The sequence below is a fragment of the Miscanthus floridulus genome, chromosome 2 (assembly GCF_019320115.1).
Source record: "Miscanthus floridulus cultivar M001 chromosome 2, ASM1932011v1, whole genome shotgun sequence".
NCBI classification, from domain to species: Eukaryota; Viridiplantae; Streptophyta; class Magnoliopsida; order Poales; family Poaceae; genus Miscanthus; species Miscanthus floridulus.
In genome coordinates, this window is record NC_089581.1 from 9,649,619 (window position 1) to 9,663,283 (window position 13,665).

At 45.0% G+C, this 13,665-nt stretch overlaps 1 protein-coding gene and 1 non-coding gene across 3 annotated transcripts; one reads left to right on the plus strand and one right to left on the minus strand.

The window, feature by feature from the left end:
* Positions 1 to 5,589: 5,589 nt before the first annotated feature.
* TRNAC-GCA (transfer RNA cysteine (anticodon GCA)) lies at positions 5,590 to 5,661 on the minus strand. Its single transcript has one exon. It is a non-coding gene; the product is annotated as a tRNA-Cys (tRNA).
* Positions 5,662 to 6,033: 372 nt separating this feature from the next.
* LOC136516625 (E3 ubiquitin-protein ligase RHF2A-like) lies at positions 6,034 to 9,804 on the plus strand. Of its 2 annotated transcripts, XM_066510084.1 has the most exons (8): positions 6,034 to 6,209; positions 6,375 to 6,581; positions 6,679 to 6,725; positions 8,395 to 8,457; positions 8,540 to 8,639; positions 8,765 to 9,099; positions 9,193 to 9,300; positions 9,388 to 9,804. In XM_066510084.1, the coding sequence occupies exons 2-8, from the start codon at positions 6,450 to 6,452 to the stop codon at positions 9,587 to 9,589; spliced, it is 987 nt and encodes a 328-aa protein (XP_066366181.1). In that variant the 5' UTR covers positions 6,034 to 6,209; positions 6,375 to 6,449; the 3' UTR covers positions 9,590 to 9,804. The 2 variants fall into 2 exon arrangements, with proteins under 2 accessions (XP_066366181.1, XP_066366173.1); XM_066510076.1 differs by lacking the exon at positions 6,034 to 6,209 and having other exon boundaries at positions 6,222 to 6,581.
* Positions 9,805 to 13,665: the final 3,861 nt, after the last annotated feature.

Here is a 13,665-nt window from a genome sequence, read left to right on the forward strand (position 1 = left end):
GTGCACACAAATGACGAGACATGGAGGCTTGGCGTGAAACTCTTGGAATGTAGTGGCAGGACCCAAGCGGGGCTCACCGGTGTTGGCTAGTGGGGCAAGGTGAGGTAGAGAGGCATCACCATTGCCACTGTGTCTGGGGCCAGTCAACCTAGACATGGTGGGCAGTGGCGCATTCCTAGAGGCTCGACGCGGTAGGTGAATTGGAGGGCAGAGCGAGCGCCACGGTGGCCAAGCGAGGGCAGCCGTAGCCATAGCTTGCCCCTACATGCAGCACAGCCACTAGCCACTCAAGTGTAGCGCACACACTGAGCAACAGCAGGAGCTAGGCCACAGGCAGCCGAGACCGGCCAACGTAGGGCCAAGGAACAGCCTGGCACCGACCGGCCGCACGAGCTGGCCAGCGGCAACAGCCTAGCCAAGGCTTGGGCTCGGCACCAGCCGCACCCACGCACGCACGATGACTGCGGACTCAGGCCGAACGACTGCAATCAGTGTTGTGCACGCATTTTAAAGCAAAGCAAAGGCTGCTGATCAACATGACCAGGGTTCAACCAATTCCACTAACCTAAAGCCAATACTAACAGCGACCTAGCAAAGCAATTGTTATGATCAGAGAGCAACCAGAGAGGGAGATAAAAGGATTCCAACATGAGTTCATCACGTTGAACGTCGGTTCGCGAACAGAGTGCTAACAACATGGTCTACAGCTCGTTTCAACAAAGTTTGGACAATTTTTGCAATGCCAACGTAAAACCAAACTAGTTCATGAACTACACCATGTTAAGGTACTCGTTATGGTGCAACCAACAGTATTAAAACATGGATCTAGTGTTTAAGAAATTTAATTAAAATTTAAATGCCAAAACAACATCGTCAATAGGTTCTCAGACTTAGGTCATTTTATTTCTAGAAGCTGAAATTGAATTCCAAATTTAATTCTTGAGCTATCAAAAACACTATTGAACATGATCTATTCACCAAAACAAAAGTTGCATTTTCATCTACCAAACTTGTACTTCAAATTTTATCTAAGTACTAAATACAAGTTATATTTTATTTTTGTTTATAAAAATTGTTTTTCAAGCTTAATCAAATGGGATAATCCACTCACTATTTATTTGCTAGAATTGCTATCAGGCATTTCAAGAATTTTCTTCATACTTTTCCAAAGCAAACCCTAAACAACTTTTATTCCCAAGATTATTTAAAAGCTTTTAAGTACTAAAGAAAAATTGATTAGCAACACTTATTTGAATCTTTTATTCACAAAAGTAAGTCACACCAGGTTCACCTTACCATTTCATGTGAGAATTTATTTTTAAAATCCTAGAAAACGTATATGCTAGGGTTTATTAGGCCTTAACGTCAGTGTTAACTAAGTCCATAACACTAGGGGTGTTACAACGATGAGGAAATTGACATTGTCGACACGGAAGTGCTTCGTGGTGCTGAACTAGACCGATAGTGTAATCTGTCCCAAGGGGAGGGAAGCCTTCCTAGGAACGATTCCTCAGAACGGAGAGTCCATGGGGGTGAGGTCTTCCTTCTTGAGGCCTAGCTCCTCCAGAGATCTAGTGAAAAAATGTTGACGGTGCTCCCTCTGTTGATGAGGACCTTCTAGAAGCGCACGTCTTTGATTATAGTATCCAGGACGAGTGGGAAATGCCCTAGGTATGGGATGTCCGACCACTGATCGGCCCTAGAGAAGGTGATCGGGTGCTCCGACCAGTCAAAATACTTCGGATAAAAAATGGGGTTGTCATATGTAGCGACCGACATGACACGTTGGGCTACGAGCTTCTGCTCTCGCTTGTCTTCAGAGACAGCCCTCCCACCAAAGATGGTAGCAACGGTCTTAGTGGGATCCAGATATGTGGGGCCCTTGTTCTTGTCTCGCTCTCTACCTTGACCGTCTTCGGTCCCATCATCGTAGCGCCGCTGCTTCTTTGATGGTTCTCCCCTGAGCGTAGTCTTTAGGTTTTTGCACTCCTGCATAGTGTGCTTGGCATCCTTGTGGATAGGGCATGGGCTGTCCAGTAGCTTGCCAAAATCCACATCATAGGTGCGCTTGACACGGGTGTCGACAGTGTTGATGGAGGTATCAGGTCGATGACATCGACTTTGTCTGCCCCTCGTGCTCTCTAGATGATCATCACGCTAGGGGTCACGGTCATCATGGCAGTGATCACGGTCATCACGATGGTCATGACCGTCACGGTGGCAATTGTGATCGTCATAGCGTCTGTCTTCGCGATGAGCAGAGCGGGCAACCTATTCGATTTCTTCAACGTCAGCGTATCCATTCACCATTTGTATCAGCTCACCAATGGCGGTGGGCCTCTTGCGGTATAGTTTGGCGTGAAGCTACTCATGTCGGACATTTTTGGTGAAGGCGGCGATGGCCTCGACATCGGTGATGTTGGGGACAAAGTTTCTTATCTTCGAGAAGCGCCTGATGAAGTCACGTAGAGATTCCCTGGAGGACTGATGAAGCTTTTCCAAGTCAAACTTGGTGTCGAGCTGCTCACATGTAGCCATGTAGTTGTTAGTAAAAACTTTCTTGAGGTCATCCCAAGATTGGATGGAGTTCTCCTTCAAGCTAAGAAGCCAATTATTTGCAGACTGGTTAAGCATGATAGGAAGGTAGTTTGCCATGACATCCTCGTCTCCACCTACGGCTTTTACGACAATCTCATATAGAGTTAGCCACTGAGTGGGGTTGGCTTTTCCATCGTAGGTATTGACACCAATGACCTTGGCCCACCGGTCACCGGATGGCTTCGAGCCTCTCCATAAACAGGCGAAGTCTCGATGTGCCAGGGGGGAGTGGTGCTTGGCAAGCAGCGAATCCTTCGTGTTTAGCGTTGAATCACCGGCGACACTCCATCTCTATCTCATAGTGTGTGGACCTTCTATTTTCGATGCGGCCACGGGCATCCGCACTAGCATTAAGGTGATCGCGAAGGTCACGAAAGGCAGGTTGATTGACCTCCTGGATGCGGTTGCTGCCCCGACCTCCCTGGGGACGTGGTGGGCGAGCGTCATGGCGTGAATAGGCTTCATAGTTGCCCCTAGATCCTCTATAGAGGTAGGGGCCTCCAGCCTGAGGTCGGGGGCATTGGCGCCATGATGTTGGCTTCCTCTGTCGTGGCGGGAGCGGCGGCTATGAGCCGACACGATGGAGTAAGATGGCGCATCGTTCTAGAACTCGTTGACTTGGACTTGTGCATCTATGATGTGGACATGAACCTTCTCGACCTCAGGAGTGTGAGGGAGTTTGTCAAGCTCGTTGAAAGCGACAGCGAGATTGGCGCTTGGAGTCTGATAGACTAGTTGATCGCCAACAATGTCAAACACTTTTTCTAGATTACATTGATGGTGGGGCAGGCCACGACCATCCTCGTTGGCCGTTTGGACTACTTCTGCATCTCGGCGAAGTTGGCGATCAGCATTCTTCGCTAGACGAGCTTTCGCGCTCATCAGCGGTTTCGCTGTCCTTGGTAACACTGTCCTGGCTGACGTGAAAATCATGCCTTCGAACCCCAAAGGGAAAGTAGGGCAGATCAGCATGGTCTGGGTTGAGACCTCAGAATAATCATCGGGGGTCTCATCTAGAATGTTGCGGAGAGACTCAGTCGAAAGATCGGGATCATCCAAAAGCTGATGAATAGCCACCATGTTGACCGTGGGCGTAGGCTGACCGAAGTCAGTTGGGTCGATCATGTAGAGATCGGTGGCATGGTCGCGCTCAACATGGCCGGTGAAGATTTGGTGGACGGCATTCTGGTACGCAGACCCCGCACCCTCTAGCCCAAAAGGATAGGTCCTCGGCGGGTTCTCCGTTAGGGCCTCGTAGTCGGCCAAGCGTAGGTCGGTAGCGGTAAGTGGTCGGCGCCGCGCTGTGTGCCCCTCTGGAGTGGCCGTGATCACTAGATCAGAATCTGATCGCCTCAAACGGTGTGGACGAGAAGGTCACTCGGTCGCAACGACTTGGTGATCTTGGAGTGCAGGAAAATCATCGCTCGCTCTAGATTGATCTAGGACCGAATCCATGAGGAGTTGGCATTATGTTAGGCTATCTGTGACCCGATCGATAGATGCGATCAGGACGTTGTTGTTGATGGATCTCCTGACCCAACGACGTGGCGCCGGGATCGGAGATGTCATTGCTGGTGTCAGCGTGATCAGCGCAAGGTGGTCCTGCACCACCTCCACGATCTCCTTGTTGCCGTCGGAGCCGATGACCCAGGTCATGGATCCAACCATGAAGATCTGGCCTGGCTCGAGGGGGGCCATGGAGCTTGGGAAGGTGACCATCTGGTTCGCTATGAATTCAGCACGCACACCCCCTACTTGGCGCGCCACTGTCGACGAAATTTGGTCGACAGTCTACCGATAGGTATGCCCACGGTAGTAGATGAATCGGTGGAGGTGCGCGTGAGGGAACTGGGTGGTGACACAGAACGCAAGAGACAACGATTTAGACAGGTTCAGGCCATCGGCTCGATGTAGTACCGTACGTTCTATGTCTTTGTGGATTGTATTGCGTATGATTATGTAAAAATGAGGGGTCCCTACCCGCCTTATATAGCTTGGGGTAAGGTTACAAATTGGTTATTTCCATTCTGATCGGTTTATAAGATAGGAAGTTACAGATCGTACAATGTCTATTGTATGCGAGCAAATTTCATAGATCACCGAGAATCTTTATGTTGCCTTGCGAAGCACGTCATCCTGCAGCATACTTCACTTAGCGTTGTCTTACGAGTTGGACCTCTACCAGTGGCGCGACCCGTGCATAATCTTATGAATTGAGTGTCCCCTGGCGGCTTGGCCCACGTGATCTCTTACAGGTACCGGGGTCGTACCTCCCACATGTACCCCTTCCACCCTAATGACTGGAACAACAGACCTCAGTCCCGTACTGGCCTGCCTGTGTACCGGCTGATCCCCGGCGTTCCGTGAGGTTCCGGTCGTTCCTTCCGGAATTTGGTCTCGTATATCTTGGTACCGGTGTTAGTGTGCCTTTTCTTGTCGGCGCTGGGTACGTGAGGGTGTGTTTGGCGTGTGCTCCAGCTGTTCTTGGTGCAAAAGTAGGACATGCATGGTATTTTACCCCTGCCCCCTGTACAAGATGGTGACGCGATGGAAAACAAATTATTCTTTAGCATCAATTCAGCACTACAGTGAGGACGCTGACAAGTAAAAGTTGGAATTTATGGTATGTTCCTTTGTAAACTTAAATAAAATAAACGAGCAGGTTGATTTTATTTATGTATATCCGAAACGGTACACCGGTATCGTCCGGTACCCAAACATTCCATTCTAAAGAGAGAACCGGAATAGAATTGACAAGCTAAAAAATCTCATTGCGGTTAGAATAAAAAATTGAGGGAAACTAAATATGAAAAAAAAGAGAGAAAACCGGAATAGAATTGACAAGCTAAAAAATCTCCTTGCGGTTAGAATCAAAATTTGAGGGAAACTAAATATGAAAAAAAGGAGAAAACCGGAATGGAATTGACAAGCTCAAAAACATCCTTGCGGATTTGTGGGAAACTAAATATGAAAAAAAAAAGATATGCAACAAGGGCCCAACCGGGTTCGAACCGGTGACCTATTGATCTGCAGTCAATTGCTCTACCACTGAGCTATGGACCCTTTATTGAAAATGGGCACAAATAGGCATATTCATACAAATAGATACGACGCAGAACAGTTTCGGAAACCAGCGGATCCTGCATAGTGGCGTACTGGCATGCATGGGATGGCCCGATGCTAGATGCGAGAAGTGAGTAGCAGTGCTCCGCCAATCACCGACGACGTGCCTTGGTCACAGTCATAGGAGCCCCCACCGCGCGGCCAATATAAACGCGGGCCCCGCACCTCGGTGGGGAACCCGTGCGCACGCCTCTCAATTTTGGCAAACTCCCTGCAATAGCATGACTAGATAAGGCGGGCCCACCGTTGGCCAGGCCCACCTGTCATTGGTTCAAGGGGAGGTGAGGGAGCGGCGGCGGAGGAATTGTTTAATCCCCCGTCACCGTCTCCTCTCGCCATCACCCACACCCCCTGTTCCAGGCGCGAGCGCGACGTTGCCGGCTCGTCCCGGCGTTCGGTGGCGGAGTGGAACGATCCCCGATTCCCACCAAGAATTCCATCGTTTTCGTGGCGTTTGGTGGCGTCCCGGGGCGGGCAAGCAGGACCAGGTACCCTCCCGGATCCTCCCAACCGTTCCGTTTTCCCCGGCCGTGCTGCCTCAATTCTGCGGCGTTGGCTGCCATTTCGGGCCAAATTTGTTGCGTGAAGCGGGGGATTTTGAATGGCACGCGTTCTTTCCAATCGACGCCCTCTTGGCTTTGCCTTGGCCGTAGGAAATTTCACAGAGGATACACGTGTGCGGGACGAGAGCTAAGCGAAGGAACCTATTTGGGTACCTCGCGGCGGAGATGGACGAGAAGGCGAAGATGGACAGCAAGCTGTCCTCGGCGGCGGCGTTCGTGGAGGGGGGCGTGCAGGACGCCTGCGACGACGCCTGCAGCATCTGCCTCGACGCCTTCTGCGACAGCAACCCCTCCACGGTCCGCACATCGGCCAAATACTTTGGTTGCTTCTGAGTTCTGACCGATGCGCTTATCGGGCCTTTCATGTTCGTTGGTGCTGCTGTGTTCTTTGCAGATGACCAATTGCAGGCATGACTACCATCTCCAGTGCATTCTTGAATGGTAACGTCTCCTGATGCGTTATTCTTTTCTCCAAGAACATCTATGCCTTACCTTTTTGCCTGCAAATTATAAACCTTATGCAGTTTTGCCTGTTCTAGTTCTTGTTTATAACTGCATATTCTGCATTCTCTTGATCAACCTTCAGTGCATCGAGTTGTCTTGTATGGCATAAATTATGACACCAATCCCTGTGTTGCAGCATTTTATATTTTCATTCATGTTTATAGCCTTAGTTACCATAAAAAAACAAACCAAACAACTTCTCTTCAGCTTTGAATTTATGAAGTAAACTGTGCTTTGTCTAATGTTCTCATCTCAGTAATGCTTTTGTGACGCAGTTGATTGCAACTATCTTGCTATGGCTTTAGTTTAAATACCTACAGAATTTTCCTATTTCATGGTGATAAGCTAATCACAGTTTACATTCTTGCTCGTCAATGGATTAATAATGCACTAAAGGACAGTTCAAAAAAATAATGCACTAAAGGAGCAATAGTCTACCACATGATATGCAGGTGAATCATATATTCTATTTGTTTTCATTTTTCTGTAACTGGATTCAACTTGCCTATACAAGTTGGGAACACTGAATGATCGTGCACAACATGTGCCTCTCTCTTTAGCATGGAGTTATGAAAACACATTGCAGAACATATGATTCGCGCCGTTGCATTATTTCAGCTGTTTTGTTCTTCTAGATGGTGGACTCCTGCAGAAATTCTTATTGATAACTTAGAAGTAGTTGACTGAACAAGTGTCCTGCTGGAAGTAGTTCGTGTCATGCGTGCCAGAACCTTAGTTTTGTTGGAGAAGTTCTTAGCATGAATATTCGTCTATACTCCCTCCGTCCTGTAATATAGTGCATTCTAGCATTCAAAATTTGTTCTCAAATATAGTGCATTCTAGAGAACAAAAACCAGTTTTGCATTAAATACTTTCCATTTATCAACCAAACATCATTAATCACGTTGATGATAGCGTCTGATTATGAAATAATATGAGGGTACATGCGTCTTTTATGTTCTCTCTTAATTTGTCTTAAAATTCCTAGAATGCACTATATTACAGAGGGAGTAGTAAGCTCATGAAGCTAATGCCTGGCCACATGAATTTTTTAATGGCTTGTTATGGTATCACAGATTTATCGGGATTTTTGCTGTAGTTTTCATGAAAAACAGAGTGGAGCTAAATTGAGTGTGTGGTTTCTGATACTGGAGTAAGACAGAAAGTAACATCCTGTGGTCAATCAACAATTCAAGAAAAAAAAATACATATAACAATCTGTGCTGCATGCATGGAAAGAAAAACTAATCAAACAACTACCGAAACTACTACTCCCTCCATTCCAAATTTTAAGTGGTTTTAGTATTGTCCTAAGTCGAAGTTGCCTAACTTTGACCAAGTTTATAGAAAAATATATTAACATCTACAATATAAAATAAATGCACCGTGAAATATATTTCATGGTGTATCTAATGTATCTAGCATGATGTTGCAGATGTTTGTGCATTTTTCTATAAATTTGGATATTAAATCTAGAGAAGTTTGACTTAGGACAAAGCTAAAATGACTTACAATTTGGAACCGAGAAAGTACTTTTGTTCACCATGTTTACAGTTCCCATTTGATGTGCTTGTCAATGTATATTCTAATTCTTGTAGTAATTTAGGTGCCAGAGAAGCTCCCAATGCCCCATGTGTTGGCAGCCTATCAGCATGAAAGATCCCATGAGGTGAAAATTGCAACCTCTATTCTGTCTTAACTCCTAAGGGACTGAACTGCTGGTTCTCACTTATTCTTGCGATGTTCTGCAGCCAAGAGCTACTAGAGGCTGTTGAACAAGAGAGGAACATCCGAGCTAATCGTTCACATAATACTGCTGTTTTCCACCATCCAATGCTGGGTGATTTTGAGGTGGGGGCATGTTTCTTCATGCATGTTTGCATGTTTGGGGAACTTTTCCAATAGCATTCACCTTTCTGCTATGAATGTACTTTTAACACACGAACTTCTGTTAATATTGCCATTTGTATTTCCAGATTCCTGTAGGTGCAGATGATGCAGAACTTGAAGAACGCATTATTCAGCACTTGGCTGCTGCAGCTGCAGTGTGTAGGTCACACCGTCATCATAGAAGAGATGGGCACCAGAGCAGATCAGGAGCAAGTAGCCACCCACAATTTCTGGTGCTTTCAGAAGACGAGCGCACAACCTCAGGTCAAGAAGGGGATTACGAACAAGCCCCTGTTGTAGTTTCTGGTCACCCTTTACGTACTCTTGTTGAACAAGAACGCACTCGAGGGTTAGTGGATGCTTCCAGTCCATCTCTCCGCTTTTCGACTCCTGCTGATAGTACTCGTAGATCAAACAATAGGTACTTCCTACATCCTATGTATGAAACTATGCTTGTGCACTTCTCTTCACTATCATTGAATCCCTGTGCTTAGTTTTTACTATTATCTGTCAGGATTTCTGGGATTCAATCTACACCTGTGGATCAAGATGGAGCAGGACCGTCCGATTTACAATCAATCTCTGACAATTTGAGATCCCGTCTGCAGTCAGCTTCAATGAGGTACTGTACTAACCCAACGCATTAGAACTCCTGGCAAATGGAGCACGGACACGTGTCTTACCTGTGGGCATTTCTTGACAATGGTAGGTACAATGATTCCATAACCAAGAGTGCAAGTGGATGGAGGGAGAGGTGGTTTTCTCGGAACTCTTTATCGGATCTTGGTTCTGAGGTGAGGAGGGAGGTCAACGCGGGGATTGCTGCAGTGTCTCGCATGATGGAACGGCATGATGCAAGAGACGGGACGGGGCCTTCTGCTACCTCCGCATCAGGATCTGGTTCTCAGTGAAACACTCCTCGGTCCTTCGAAGGACCGATGCAACTGTAAAGAAAAGGTGTACATCGTGTTCGCTCGATGATTTCAACCGGGACTTATCAATCATGATATAGTATTTTTCTCTTACAATAAATCAACATCAGACAGACTTATCAGTCCAGAAACCAACCAGTTGATAATGTGCTAATGTTGTGGAAATGAAAGCCTGAAATTCAGTGCTGTGTTAAGTTTTTCTAGTGGCCTACTGTCACTGTTGACAGACCTACGGATTTGAGTTTTTCTGCGATTGTCTGGAGGCAATTCCATGGCTCATATGTAGTCTAGTCTTATAGTCACATAAATGATATAGGGCTTGTTTAGTTGGCGAAATTTTTAGCGAGATGGTACTGTAGCACTTTCGTTGTTATTTGATAATTAGTGTCTAATTATAGTCTAATTAGGCTTAAAAAATTCGTCTCATAAATTTCGTTTAAACTGTGTAATTAGTTTTATTTTTTATTTATATTTAATACTTCGTGCATGCGTCCAAAAATTTGATGTGACAGAAAATCTTAAAAAAAATTTAGGAACCAAACACTACCTCTGTGGCTGCCGCCGCTAAATAGGAACTTTTGCCTTTGCTTCAGGTCCAAAGGACAGAGTTGAGAGCTCCTGAGATCCGGCGGCTATGCTTCATGATACCTGATAGCGCCGCACGAGAAAGCAATACATTGTGCTTCCAATGGAACAGATGCCTGGTAAACACTGACAGTCTGAGTATTGTGTGGTTCAAGCTTATAACAACCATAAATAGGCTATGTTCGTTTGTCTTATAATTCGTATTTTTTAGTTTGATTATTTAGCCGGAATAATGTTTCGTCTTGTTTTTTCAGCGAAGCGAACAAGGCATGTTTACACCAAAATTTAGAAGAAGAGTCGCAGGGACTCGAAAGCTCACAAGATCATGTCATCAATGAATTATTTGCGTGCAGATCGGAACCAGCTGATTCAAATACAACACTGGAATCGGCTTTCTTCAGGAAGCGCCAGCAGATAACGACAAAGGCTATGATCGGCGCCAGGACAAAACATGTTGGACTCTACAAAAAAGGAAAGATTAGAGTCCAAGTTATCTTAAATTAGAAATATTTTCTCTTAGGACCAAAGATTGTAATGAGTCGTGCTTAGATAGGAGTCATGTATAGGTCCCGAGAATAAATATCAAATCCCGGCTATTGTAAACGAATACAATCAATCCAATATAAGTTACTTACTTTTTTCGGCTCGGGCCATCACTTAGGAGTAGGAGTAGAGTAGATTTCGGCGAGTTCTTCAGCAAGTATGGCTGCATTGATCCGGTCGACCTCCACTGCTTGTCTGTAAGTACCGTCGTGGCTTATACCTCTGTTTGTACGACTACATCGATCCGGTCGACTTCCACTACGACTCTGGTATAAGTTAGTTATCGACTCTTGTATAGTTCAAGTACGGCTGCATCGATCCGGTCGACCTTCACTGTTTGAACTAGATTAAAGTCAAGTTATCGGCTCTATCTAAGGGTGGCGTTCCGTCGGATAGATTCATTAAGTTACTGATATTGCTTATTGCTTCTATTATTTATTTAATTACAGCAATATCACTTCGTTCGATTGGGATTGATCTAGATCGGCCTTATATCTTTTTTAACCCATCGTTTGTTAATCTAAATTTGATCTAATCTGCACTTTAAACGATGAGTTATGTTTTATCAGCTGTTCTATGTCAATCTTAATAGTGCATAGCGTGCGGTTAAGGCATATCTGATCTTGAGTGGATCTATTGGTTAGCGAAAACCGTTCCATGGCCCGTTATCACGGCCTGTGTGATTCTGCCTCACACCCCACTATTAGCACCATAGAGTAGGGAATAGGGGTTATTATTTGGTAGATCTGTTCCTGAGAGGGCATGACCTTAATTGTGCGCTATGCCTGAGTCAGCTGTTTTAGCCGATATCGAGTGCTTTCACGAACAATTCACGTCACAAGACCTTTGAAGTAGAGATAGGTTGAAAGATGTGTTAGCCCCATGATCATATTATTATATTATGGCATGCATGATTCTGTCTCATGCCCCACTGATATTAGTAATAAGTTAGGATCGTCGAGTTTATTATTGTTTCTACGGCCTGCATGATTCTGTCTCATGTCCCACTGGTCATAGCGATAGAAGAGATCTAATATGTTTATTAGATTTATCTTTATTAAATGGTTAAATGATAATGAGTTGTTTCTTTTATATAAAAAGGGGTTCGGTTACTTGTAGTCATTGGCTTAGCGTAAACTAATTATTGTTGATATCTTATTGCCATTGACCAATATTTATCTAGATAATGATATTAATCCTAAATGATAACCGATTCTTACACAACCCCATGAGGTTTAACTGATTTATTCTTATGAATATGCTGGAATCGACTATTTAGTCGATCTCCTTTCATATCGTCTCTCAGAGCTGCACATTCGGGACTGCTGGCAACACCGGCACGTTCTGTCCTAAATTACTGATAAACTTTCTCTTCTTGTCAATTACAGGGTCAAATTGACTGGCATGTCTCGGGAGGAGTGCGCAGGATCGACCATCCCTATACTGAAGCTAGGCGGATCTACAACTCCATCGAGCGGACCCTTTCGGTTTGCTCGTGTGCCCTCGGCACGGAATGAAATTCCATGTCGACACATGTTTCTGACACGCTCGGTGGGACCCCACAATCGTCATGGCGGTTCACAACAACAACAATATTCTTATGGTACATTATGAAGATCTACCTGATGGAGATAAATATGTCATCGCCAAAGCTATAGAAGAATTTCAAAACAAGTGTTCGTTGTACTACACCAAAACACATGACAACACAATTATTCAGAAATATCCACTACCAAGAGTTCTATTATATGGACAGACAGATACAGTTGAAGCTAAAGACAAGTGTTTCTTTACGGAAGTTGTAGACAAATCTGTTCATGATGTCATATCAAGATATAATGAAGCTTTCTTGGACACATTCCACAACGTCATGAAAGAGGTGATTCATAAGTTTACAGTTGGTCAAGGTGGGCCGGTTTATTACAACATTCTAGATCTGTTGACCCAATGGACTAATCAAGTCGGTACCAGCCGTCAAGAAGCAGCACCAGCTGGTAATAATGATATCCAGGTAGTTCAGGGTTCATCTGAACAAACTCAAGAAACTCTACGATTCAGATACAGTATAATCATAGACCACCAGTACAACATGTGCAACAGTCGGTGGGGCAAGGTTAGAACCAGGTGATCAATTTTGGCACATCAGGTCATATACCATCATCAGCTAAAAAATAGCACCATCAATTCAATGGATCTGTAAAGATATAGATCCGCATGTCTACAATCAGAGACTTCAAGCAGCAAGCCAGCAAAGGACCTAGCAGATAGAGATTTCATAGGGTTATCATTATGGCATAGATTATAATACCCTTCACATGATTCCAAATACAGGGTATCAAGGCACATGGGATTTCAATCCATAGATGGGTCAGCAGGTACAGAGAAATCCAAATACACAAGCTGACGAGTTATTGCTAAAGGTGACCGAGTTGATAAAGAATCAGTTTGCTCTGAAGCCAAAAGGGTTGACCTTCTCGTACAAACGCCTATATCTAGAATGGTATGATTTGGTTGCTCTTCCCACAAATTACAGGCTCTCCGAGTTTGCAAAGTTCACTGGCCAAGATAGTACAAGCATGATAGAACATGTCAGTCAGTATCTTACATAATTGGGCGAGGCATCAGTTGAGGAGGCTCATCAAGTTCATTTCTTCTCCTTATCCCTGTCAGGACCAGCCTTCACTTGGTTTTCATCACTGCCAGTCAATTCCATTGCCAATTGGGCTGACCTGGAGAAGAAGTTTCATATATATTTTTACACTAGGACTAGAGAAAAGAAGATAACCGATCTGACAACTATAAGGCAGAAGACTAATGAATTGGGCACTGAGTTTCTTCATAGGTTCCGAAAAACTAGGAACTTATGCTTCTCTTTAAACTTGGCTGATAATCAACTAGCTACTTTAGTCGTCCAAGGAATATTGCTA